Source organism: Spea bombifrons, chromosome 1 (assembly GCF_027358695.1).
Source record: "Spea bombifrons isolate aSpeBom1 chromosome 1, aSpeBom1.2.pri, whole genome shotgun sequence".
Taxonomy (NCBI): Eukaryota; Metazoa; Chordata; class Amphibia; order Anura; family Pelobatidae; genus Spea; species Spea bombifrons.
Window position 1 is genome coordinate 125,367,456 of NC_071087.1, and position 12,086 is coordinate 125,379,541.

Below are 12,086 nucleotides of genomic sequence, written 5' to 3' on the forward strand. Positions count from 1 at the left end.
TTTTTAATTGTATATTTGCATTACGTATTTAATTTAGGTATTAGGTTTAAGTTTAGCAAACTTTGCTTTACTGTGTGCTTTTGTTTCGATCATCCGTTAATCCTAAATGTTGCCCCTTGTATTCATTGTCAATGAGCAGTTAACAGAAACATCGTCCCGATATGCAAGGAAAATCTCTGGAACAACAGCTCTTCAGGAAGCGCTGAAAGAGAAGCAGCAGCACATTGAACAACTTTTGGCTGAGAGGGACATGGAAAGGGCAGAAGTTGCAAAGGCAACAAGCCACGTCGGAGAAGTAGAAAACGAGCTAGCAGTCATAAGAGATGGACATGATCAGGTAACATATTAGCCTGCACACTATTGTGTTTTACGACGGTATAAAATGTTTTAATAAAAATAAAAAGTACCAACTATTTTTACGGTGGTATCCATCTTAAACGAAATACGTGAATTACCTTGACAGTTTGAAATTTTTCTAACTATAGTATGTGATGGAAATGGAAGCAAAGATGGATCAGTTGCGTTCCTTAGTAGAAGCAGCCGATAGAGAAAAGGTGGAACTTTTAAACCAGCTGGAAGAAGAGAAGAGGTAATTTCCATAGTCACTTATATGTACATAGTGCTTGTGGTTTCCATGGTTATGTTCAAATTATGGATAGAATTCTCTTGCTGGTCTGTATCTGATTTGTGAGTTCACTGGTCCAGGCTCTCCAATAACTGGAAATAGTAACTTAATGTTTTTTTTTTCTTTTTGAAGTGATGACCTTTTTCCAGCTCATAGCCTAAAGGAAGTGACTTCATTTTTATTTCGCAGGAAAGTTGAAGACCTTCAGTTCCGTGTCGAGGAAGAATCTATAACTAAGGGTGATTTAGAGGTAAAACCTTACAGGACTTATATGTTATTTGCTTTCTGTTTGTGTTTAAAAGGTATTCTGATTTGAGGGACAATTTTAAAGGAAAAGAAAGCTTTTGGTAGGAAGGAGTTAACTTATTGGGCAACTACCTTTTGGTTCATTGTACAGCCACAAATAAACCATATCTTCCGGAAGCTCACTAAAACGAGGCTAATGTAGAACAATGTAGAGTCCATGTACACACTCAGTGGTTCCATCATCTTCTCTAGTCGGTTGCGCTTCTTGCTTGCTATTGCTTTTATCTTTATTCTAAATTAACCTATGTGAAGTTTTGGAGATCTATAAAACTTGGTAATCTTAAAGCAATGTCCAATGAACACTTTTTGGTGATTTGCTTTATACTTCCAGTTTTATAAACAATGCTTTCTATATCGTGATAGAAAAAGATAAATGCTTTCCTTAATGCTTCCTTTTAAAAGGTGCTAATTTAGTAATTTCCAGTTATTAGCTTTATAAAAAAAAAAAAAAAACACCACTAAATTAGCCATTCCTTAACGAAGAACAGTAAGAAAACATATTGACTGCCTGTATGCATTATTTCCATAATGGCATTTCAGTATTTCCTTCCATATTATGAAAAAACAACTTCCATACATATTTTTTTTTTTTTTTAATCATCCGATTCCAAAATAATTTTAAGGCTATTACCATGACCCCCCCCTTTTTTTTCTTTTCTTTTTTCACCTACCTGGGCTGTAATCTTTTTGCAGATCCGTTTTTGTTCACAATCCTTATAGGTTAGCTTAGTAAAAGATAGTGAGCAGTCCTGGCACTTATACTTTACTCTATTAAGCACTAATTTAAAAGTCTACTTTTAAAACGTGAGCATAAATTCACTAGCGCATGTTGCAAATTACTCTGATGTATGAGATTAACAAATGAAGCAAAATTCTAAATGTATAACCACTTAACAAGTAAGTCATAAACATATTACTCCCGTGTAATGACAAAACATTTAACACTTGTCCAGCTTTTAGCAACGTGGGTTCAGTGTTAATTAGGACAATCCAAATTTGCTTTACTGAAACTTTTTTTTTGAAGTAGTGCCATACCATGGCGTAAAATACAAGGTTATGGCTATTAAAGGGGCAGTAATAGTTATGCTCTTAGTCTTTGCTTTACTAGGTTTTATCTTTCATGGAAATGACTGTCCCAGGCATTAATTAGCTTAATAATGTACTTTTTATTAATAAAGACTTAGTAGAATCGGTAAAGGCCACAGGGAAGCTGGAAAAAAGCTTCTAACCATAACAAGATCAGTGTAGGGAATCGTTTTAAGACTATTATATTTATACATGCCATTTGTATTTTTGAAGCATCCTTGGTTACAACAGAAGGGGGGGATAACATAAAAAAAATCTTGCGGTTTTTGTAAATGTTACTTATGTCCTAAGCATTATTTTTTTACATTTACCTTTCTTATGGTAGGATGGGAGGACAATGAAACATTAAAATGACTCCCAAGAAAGAGACACTTTCCCATGCGTCCTTTTATAAAAATAGATTACTTTTAGATGCTAAAATATTTTAAGAAAAAAAAAGTGACATTTGTGAGGCATAATATAATTTTAACCAGTTGCTATATATATATTATATAATCAGTTATAAATGTCTGTATCTGATAGACATATTTTTTTTTATTTTTATTTTCTCTTAGTCTGGGTACTTGTGAGTCCTTAAGAGGCAACATACATTTTACCCATAGGTGGTGGTTCTTTCATAACATAAAAAACAGTAGGTAAAGCTAAGTAACTTCAAAATATGTGAAGCATGAGCCTCTACAAAAATCTTGGCAGACACTCATAGATTATTTCTTCAGTTGCCGCAGTGCAAACTTTCTAGGCCCCTCTGATGTATGAACAACATTTATGGGTTTATTTACTGAACCGTAAGTTAAGATGAGAGAAAATGTACCATCTCATTAACTGCGTAAAAGGCGTTAGCTCTACATAATACATGTCAATGAGAAACCTTCCCTTAAACTAGGAATTGTACAGGGCCAACTCAGCTCTACTTGCAAGAGTTGGTCGTCCTTTAATTAGGTGAGATAAAATGTCTAATATTGCCCAACTCACCTGCAAACTCACAAGTGAATAAAATTATCTGCTGACATTCACTCAATCTAGGCTATAGCCTGCGAGCATATTTACCCTTTGATTTAAACGCTAAATTTAATTAAACTGTTTTTTTTTTTTAGCCCCCTTGATATTGTCGGCAATGTAATTTTGCACATTAAAGCAAATAGGAAAAACCAGGACATGATCCCTATAAGGTTGAATGACCCGCTTTGATTGGATAAAACACTCGCAAATTGTGAGCATTGGCTGGACAGAGTACCTGCTGTTCTTACGAATGCCTCAGGTGTAATTATATCATATTAGGCAAAACTATTGTTTGTGCGTCAACACAGAGGCCTAGAAACTTTACACTGGATCTTTACTCAATGTAATCTCTGCTTTATATAAAGCAACTGCTCTGAGCTCCCTGAAATTTTTACATATTCACGTGAGGTTTAATTTATTAAAATGTTAAAAAGGGATTTATTGCTTGTCCAATTATTAACTTTCTAAATTATGCTCTAACATACTACTTATTTTTCTGAAAAAAAACCTAAAACAAAACATACTTGCTGCATGCACCTATCTTATGTTTCTGTTTATTTCCTTTCTTCTTGTGTGTCTTCTATCATTTAATCCCTTTACCTATTGATCACCCTCATTCAAGCATCATCAAGCCATCCCCTGTCATCTGTTTCTTTTCATTCCTTTGTTCCCCCACTGCATCTTTTGCTCATCGATGGTCCAGTGGTGCCGGAGCACAGCCTGCATGTCGCTCCTTCCTTTCGTGCTGGCATGTGATGGTGGCACTGTTGTGTTCTCTTCCTCTCCCTTTTTACTAACAGACGCAGACCAAACTGGAGCATGCCCGCATTAAGGAGCTTGAACAGAGCCTGCTCTTTGAAAAGACCAAAGCTGACAAGCTTCAGCGAGAGTTAGAAGATACTAGGGTAATGGTTTTTAATTTTTGATGAAAACTCTCCTGGTAATTATGTTTTAAATATTAAATATGGGTTAGTAGACCCAAGAAAAAAGTTGGTCCCTTAGTGGACTTAAGAAGAAAAAAAAAAGAACTTGGGCAAGTCAGAAAAATGTTTTGAAACAATATTTTTTCCATTTTTGTTTTTACTTTTCAAAGCCTCCTAATATTGGTTCCTTCAAAACCATGGAATGTATTGATCTATGTGATTAAAATTGTACATTTAGTGTGATATCCAATATGCATGCACTTTTCTTAAATGTGCTTCAAGCAGTGCAGTCTGTTTATTTTCTCTAATAAACGAAATCCCATTGGCAATCTCTGGGCTAAAATATGTGCACATCAGCTAACTTTAGAATAGAACTCCCATCAAGCATATTCAACTTGAGCCTCTTTGTGGCGTCCTCATTGCATATTCTTGCTTCCTTTTATAAATAATGACCCGCAAAACACACTATTAAGTATATCGGACCTTTTATCTTGTCAGCTGTAGGATATTGTGGCCCGGAAATGTGAGGTGAAATGTTTAATGTTGCCTCAACTTTCCTGCAAACTCACAGTCTCTGACATTGCAAGTGTCCATTATTTGTTTAGTAACGGTTTGTGGCTGTTTGTGTGCACATGGCGATATCTAGATTATCTCTGGCTATGTGATTCTGCTTAATCTTAGCACTGTGTGGCCACTGAAGAAAGTGTTTCGTATTTTGAAATTTCTTGTTACTTTCAGGCCATAACAAGACCAGTATCCCTTAATGTGAGTATTTGTGTGTATGTCAGGTACCATATCTGTGTTTGCAGCTTGCGGTGTTAGGGGATGCACTAATATTTGCTTTTTCATCGCGTAGGTATTGAGTAGCTCTGGGTCTGTTATTGTCTAACGTCATTACATGTAGCGTCAGGAAAACCAGCAGCATATGTGGATGATATACAGCATCTTAGACGTTTGCCACTAGTGACATATATTTCAGATCCTTTCGTCTGGCGTTGAGGGGTTAATAATGCTTGTTAACATGATTCTTGCAGTTGCAAAGTTATGTTCAGATTTGATTATATTGTGAATTTTTTTTGTGCATAATATTGGTTGGCTAAAATATAATTCATGACAATTCCATGCACTCAGGAGACTGTTCTACAGGTAGCTCGGGACACCTTTTAATTTAAGTATGGCCCAGCGTGTTAAGTGCATGGAACGCAGGACCTTAATATTTATTTTATTTAGTGTTCTATGGTAAAACTTTCCCTGTTTTAGGCTTTAGGAGCACCTGACTGACATTTGCATGATAACTAGCTTGGTGTGCCTAGATATGAGGGGTATTTTAAGAGAGAGACTAATTGTGCCTTGCATTTAAAATTCACTAAAATGTTCCAATAGACGGATAATGTGGTTTTATGTTTTGCTGGCCCATGCAGTTCAGTTATATGAGCACCTAACGCCACACTCCGGTGTGAATCTTTGCCCTGTGTTATTGGCTTCCTATTTTCGGTACTGCTTTATATCTGGACACTCGTTAATGAATTAGGAATGTAAGGTTGTGTTTACCTTTGCACAGATACTACCACATTAAATATCATCCTGCTTCCAATAGTCATTGTCTAAAGACTGGATACAGTCATACCTTTGAATATGAGATCTTTGTCTCCATGTACTAACTTTTATAATCATAGGTGGCAACTGTTTCTGAGAAATCTCGCATTATGGACTTGGAAAGAGACTTGGCTCAGAAGGCAAAAGAAGTAGTGGACCTAAGACAGAAGCTAGTGGAGTGTACCAAGCAGCCTGGGGATGTAGACACGTCTCTTTCACTACTACAAGAAGTGAATTCACTACAGGAAAACATAACTGTTTTGAACAAGGAACATGAGCAAGAAATAGCTTCTCTTAAAGAGAAACTACAAAGTGTAGAAAACAGTGAAAAGGAGGTAGCTACTCTCAAGGCATCCGTGGACAAGTTCTCTAAGGAGAACGACACGCTGAAAATAAAGCTCAACCATGCAAATAAAGAAAATGCCGACGTCATAGAGCTTTGGAAATCCAAATTGGACTCTGCGATCAGCTCCCATCAACAAGCAATGGATGAGCTGAAGATTTCGTTTAGCAAAGGCCCCAGCACAGATAACTCTGCTTTAATTGAACTCAAGGCGCAGATAGAGAACCTCAGGTTAGAGTATCAGAAGGAGACTGAACAACTTAAATCTAAACAAGACGCAGAGCGTGCTGATCGACTGAGAGAAATAGAGCTCTTGAAGGTGAAACTGCAAGAGTCTAATGAAGAAAAAGAATCTGAGCTCGATGTCCTAAAAGCCAAGCTGGAGAGTGCAGAAGAACAGCACCTGATAGAAATGGAAGATGCATTAAACAAGCTACATGACACTGAAATTAAGGTAAAAGAGTTAGAGGCTCTGCAAACCCAATGCAGAGACCAGAGTCTTACGATTGATAAATTAACAGCCCAAGTGAAAGACACAGAGGAGAGACTGTTGAGTCTTGATGCAGGGCAGAAAATAGAAACTGAATATAAAGAGGACATTTTGAGATTTAAGGAAAAAATTGAGGCAGCAGAAATGCAAATAAAAAATCTTGAGTGTGAAAAGGTTGCAGAAAGTATTAAGGTTTGTACATTTATTTTTGTTTTTTGTATTCCTCTTTTTCTTTTCCCATTTGAAGACTTGCATTAATTTTAATGACCTGTTCTCGCACGTTATCCTGGCGGCATTGTAGTATTGGGATTCAATAAGAACTATTCAAAAGTCACATCAAAATCTCCACATAGCTTACAATATTTTACATACATGGTACCCAGCTAAAAAATTGACACTTCATTATAGTACCGCATGTACTGATGTTTCCTGTTTTAGAAGAAGCTTATTGGTATTGAAGAACATTCCACTTAAGTGTGTTATCTATATTAAAATGTTATAGGAAACCAGATTATTGAAGTCTGCTGCTTGTTTCTGGTTCATTTGTGCCGTCAGATGGACATCACAGCCTATAGACTGTGGTTACCGGTCACACAGAAGCTAGAAATAAGTAAAACTAGCATTTGTTATTAAAATCGCTATCATTCTACAATTAGTCACTATCTTTACTATTCTTGGTTGTTCCTCTTTGTCTACACACTGAACCCAAGATCCTGAAAATATGTCAGAGTAAAATCACTTTGACTGCAACATATTGATTAGTACTTAATCTGCATTAAAATGCATAGAAATATAAAAACTATGAAAAACCCTTAAAAACACATGCTCCTGATATTATGCCCTACCTCAAATTATATGTAGAAGTAGTGATTAAACATTGACGCTCCATTAGTTATTATAACATCCTCTCGTTTTAAAACTGGTTACATTGATCATTTTTATAAAGGCTAAAAATAATTAGGGCAATTGGGGGTAAGAAGGCTTACTAAGAAATATTTTCTGAACTAAGGGAAAATAACATTGATTAGCAAGTTGCTATAGTACACACAATTCATCTTTAAACAATTTCATTAAATTAATGCACAGAGCTTCATTTTGTCCACACGATATTTTTTGTTCTTTTTTTTTTATTTTGAGTTTGTTACCATTCTATTTATTTGTTCCATTGTTTATTTTTCTTTTTAATTTTTACAACTTCATTAGTCCAATAACTTAACTAACGAGTTGCTGAAACGTGATGAAAAACTTGCTGTCCTCGAGAGCAAATTAAGTTCATTGACTGAGGTCAAGGCTTCCTTTGAGAAAGAAATAGAAGAATTGGTAAGATCATCATATCGTAATTTATATTTGATTACATAGAAACTAGGACTTTGCATTCATTAATTGTTTTTGGAATACAGAAGGGCAGGAGCCATAAACCCCATTAAACTAATCCTAATCCTTTTTCCCCCCTAGAAACAAAATGTCAGTAACTCTACTGAGGATGCAAACATTGTTAAACAAACTATGCAAGGTAAGTGATCAACATTGCAAGTGATCTCTATGGTTTAAACTGGGAATTTATGGCAGCATTGTCGAAATTCTTAAGGTGAGCTGAGCAATACTTGCACATTTTTAATACTTTTTAACACTTTAATACTGGGATGAGTAAGAGCTTAAGAGGATGGACAGTATCAAAATTGAAAAGTGACACAAAGTTCAAACCGTGAATAAAAGTTCAGTACCAAATGTGTGAATCTACACTTATGTAAGACATGTGGACTGTAATGTAGCATAACTTAAGAACTGAGTGTTTTAGTTCCCACTGTTATCCGAGGATCTTATTTAAATATTTAGGTTTTCTTTCCCCCCAAATAGAGACTCTGGATAAGCTTACGAAGAAAGAAGAAGAGTGCGTAGAGATGTATAAAAAGCTGGAGCACCTGCAGCCACAGTGTACTGGTGAGTTAACAGAATTGTAAATACTCACTTTCTTTATTTTATTTGATCAGTAATGTATTAAGGAAACTGTATTTTGCCAGCCCTGGAGAAGAAGTTGAAAGAAAGTGAAGAAAAAGAACAACTATTGCTGACGGCAAAAGCAAAATTAGAGAATCAGATATCAGAAATGATTCAGTCTTCTGGGGACAGCTCCTCTCAGCTTAACAAATTAAATGAAGAACTACAGTCCAGAGAAAGGTATTTTGAGTTTTAATCTGTATTATTCATTTTGTATCTTAATGTTAACTGGATTAATTGGGCAAATATTGAATTTACTCACTGTGACAAATGCATGTACATAAATAATGCCAACAGGGTACAGTGGGTACATTGCCAGGAAAGAAGCTGCTCAGATTGTAGATAGACTGGGGTAGTAAACATAGATCGGATCGCTGCTCCTGAGGGGAAAGTGCCATGCATTACTCTCCTTTATAAATGGATTGTTTAGTGTCCCGTGCAGACCCTCCAATGAAGAATACATGTTAAAGAACTTTAATATGCATTATTTAACCTGTAGGAGAAATAAATGCTGCAGCTCTAGAGCCCTTTTCCATGGTATGGTTGCTTGAAGCAGCCAATTAATGGCAGGAAAGTGCTCCCGTTTAAATCAATGGAAGCGCTTTCTGTTAGTTTTGGCTGAACGCATTTCCTGCAAGCATAGAAGGCCAATGTATAGGAGTTCTTCAGAAAAGATGTTGCTGAACACATATTGGAGGGTGTTTGACAGAGACATATACCAAGAGCTGTAAATTCACACCTGAACTACTATGAGTGTGGGGGAAAAAAACAAAATACTACCACAAACTTTGACAACAGCTGGTAGTAGAAATAGTGCCTGAAAAGGGTTAAAATACTAGCAATTTCAATACTCTGGGGTGTCTAGTCATCAAACATATATGGTTTGATGAAGGTAAATTTTATTGGTTGGCTTCAACGATCTTCCAAATAGGACATGGTGCAGAATGACTACATTATAATCTTTTATTGATTAAGCGCCAACAAATTACCCAGCACTGTACAAGTTAAGTGGGGCAGTTAACACACACAACACACACATTAGTACCTACAGACACATCAGCAGATGAGAACCGTGCCCATAAACGTGTCATCCAGTCTTATGGTACTTTTATACAAAGTTCCAGTCAGTAATGGTGGGCTTTTGCAGGCCCTTCTTGAGAGCTTACCATCTAAAGGATGGGCAATTTAAAAAAAGGAGGGATGAACAGAGGGAGTAGTAGCTCTTTAGCTCTGTAGCAGTAATTAGGACTGAGTGGTTTTAGCATGAAAAAAATGAATTGCGCATGCATGTTTTGCTAGTGGTGTCTCAAGGGTAAAGACTTTGACAAGTAGACTCTACCTACATCAGCGAGATGGGGTTGCATGTGCCACTGGATTAATTTGACTTTATATGTTGTCTTAAAACAAAATGGATCCTCTGTCTGTGTATGACTTTTTTTAATTGTATGGAGATGTGTGATTTGTGCTTGTTTTATGTGCTTAGGGATTCTGAAGAACTACAAAAGGAGCTTTTTAAAGCAAAAGAAACGATAATAAAGCTTCGTGAAAGTATTGACGTATTCAAATCTAACAAACTTTCATCTGAAGAAGCTCAACAGTCTCATCAGGCTGAAATAAAGAAAATGGCTTCCCAGATAGAAGATTTGGTAAGGAAGTATAATATGTTATTTTTTAGGGATTATGTATATGATTGTAGTCCAGTTTTTTAAAAGTGGCCTTATCACTTCACTGGACTGTTCCCGGCCTCAAACTGTACATGAGAATCTCTTATTATACACAATCCCCATTGTATTTGTTCATTCTTTCATACAAGTATGTTTTTATGATATCTGTACATGAACACATTGTAGAATTTTGCAGAGCTTGTAGCTTCTTCACATCAGTTCTGTACACTAAATAAAACCATGTATCTGCAGTTACAGATTAAATGAGAAATGTATGAGAATATATTCCCATAGGGAAGGTATCTTAACTTCAATTTTTTAGGGATATGCAATGCTAATTAATCTTAATTATGCTGACCTATTAGATTGCTGGTTGTTGTCTATGGAGTAGGGTTGGGTGGGGAAAATAAATCATCTCAGCACATGTAGAGAGGCAGGCATTCTAAGATGCAGGTTTTAGTTTTCATGTGGTTAACGTTTTAATCTAAATATCTCCAAAACACTATCATACCTGAAGCACTGTTTTGGGCCCTTTTCTGCGTATGTAGTTTATTTGTTCCTTTATTCACCCCTTTATTACCTTACAGTCCATTACTGCTCCTGATGTGGGTTACTGCTGTAGAAATCAGTGCTATCCTTTGCTTCTGAGAGCCCGTGTTGCAGTACTAAAACAGTTATACATTTGTATTTAAATATTTCAATCTGATTTACATTTTTGTCAGATGTGTGTTAAGTTTGTTTTATATGTTTGTTTTTTTTACTTTAAGAAATCATTAGCTGAAAAAAGCCAAAATGAATGTAAGGAGCTACAGAATATGCATGAGAAATCCGTTGCTGATTTGGTCTCTCAGCACCAAACATTGATAACTGAGCTTAAAGATAACCTGCAAGCTAAAGAGGAGCTGTGGCAAGCCGCACAAGTCGGTCAGACCGATATGGTGAAACAAATGGAGGAGCTGAAGCAACAGGCTGAACAAGCCAAGGTATTTGTTGTATTACTTTTTCTTTGTTGATGAATATTTATTATGGGACACTCTGGTTCGGGTGTGTGTGTGGGGGGCGTCATTCCTGTGCTGTTGCAAGATGGGCAACATCAATTAATTTTCTGACTAGAGTCCATAGCTTAAAGCGGGTGGTAGATAAATGAAACATGTAAATCCAGAAGATGTGGTGGAGATCAAATACAGTGAGGGAATTTAGACGTGCATGGGAGAGCCATAACGCTATACTGAATATAAGACCGAGGGCCAAATAAGGTTTGACGTTTAGGTCAATAAAGAATTGCCCATTGGGTAGAAAAGTCGAGTTTAGCAATAACCATATTGCTGGATTAGAATGAGAAAAATGTGACTTGGCCCCGAGTCCTGTCAAACCTTCCCAGTAGACTATTGGCCGAAGTATTGGGAATTGCAGCCCAACAAGTAATGAAAAGCCGGTTACCATCTATAAGATTCTAGTAAATGTTCCCACAAGTAGAGCAGAGACAATAGTTAAATTTAAGTGGTTAATAATACAGGTGTGCCCATTGTTTAAAAGTTTCATCTCCAGAAACCGTTTTTTGTTAAATCATGAAATCTTCTTGACCAACTTTAGTATTGGTATAGGAGCCAACTTACCAATACCCTAAAACCCAATGCCTTGAGGATATTCCTACCTTGAACTAGTGATGAGTTACTGTGGTAGAGGACTTAAGACTTCCCTTATTCCCTGGAATGCAATATCCCCCCCCCTCCCACCATGAGGAGGAAACAAATGTCTGCTATTTCTAATAACTGTTGAGTCACTTTTCCCATGGCAAAAACATATGCCTATTTATCAGCTTATGGCTAATACACACAAATAGCTCGCACATCATTCATATCCACTGCGCATTTATTATTCTCACAGAGGTTTTTTTCTTTAGTCAGATTTAACATGTTTGGTTGGTCATTTCCATAACCATTAATTCCTCCCCCTTTGTTCTATTTTTTTGTCTTTGGGCTGCCTCCCTGGTGTCTTTTTGATTTAGAATTTTATATTGCTTCCGTATACAATGTATGAATTGACACATTCTTTT

At 36.4% G+C, this 12,086-nt stretch overlaps 1 protein-coding gene across 10 annotated transcripts in view; it reads left to right on the forward strand.

Moving 5' to 3' along the window:
- CLIP1 (CAP-Gly domain containing linker protein 1) overlaps positions 1–12,086 on the forward strand; it is a 43,356-nt gene that overhangs the window by 12,302 nt on the left and 18,968 nt on the right. For 4 of the 10 annotated variants that reach the window (XM_053472470.1, XM_053472479.1, XM_053472536.1 and 1 more), the window contains exons 6-17: positions 140–337; positions 486–589; positions 815–875; positions 3,817–3,921; positions 4,678–4,704; positions 5,616–6,560; positions 7,572–7,688; positions 7,824–7,881; positions 8,226–8,309; positions 8,390–8,546; positions 9,850–10,012; positions 10,798–11,013. In XM_053472470.1, coding sequence (XP_053328445.1) covers positions 140–337; positions 486–589; positions 815–875; positions 3,817–3,921; positions 4,678–4,704; positions 5,616–6,560; positions 7,572–7,688; positions 7,824–7,881; positions 8,226–8,309; positions 8,390–8,546; positions 9,850–10,012; positions 10,798–11,013 — 2,235 coding nt within the window. The remainder of the gene's footprint in view (positions 1–139; positions 338–485; positions 590–814; positions 876–3,816; positions 3,922–4,677; positions 4,705–5,615; positions 6,561–7,571; positions 7,689–7,823; positions 7,882–8,225; positions 8,310–8,389; positions 8,547–9,849; positions 10,013–10,797; positions 11,014–12,086) is intronic. The other 6 variants (XM_053472505.1, XM_053472544.1, XM_053472511.1 and 3 more) reach the window with 5 other exon arrangements.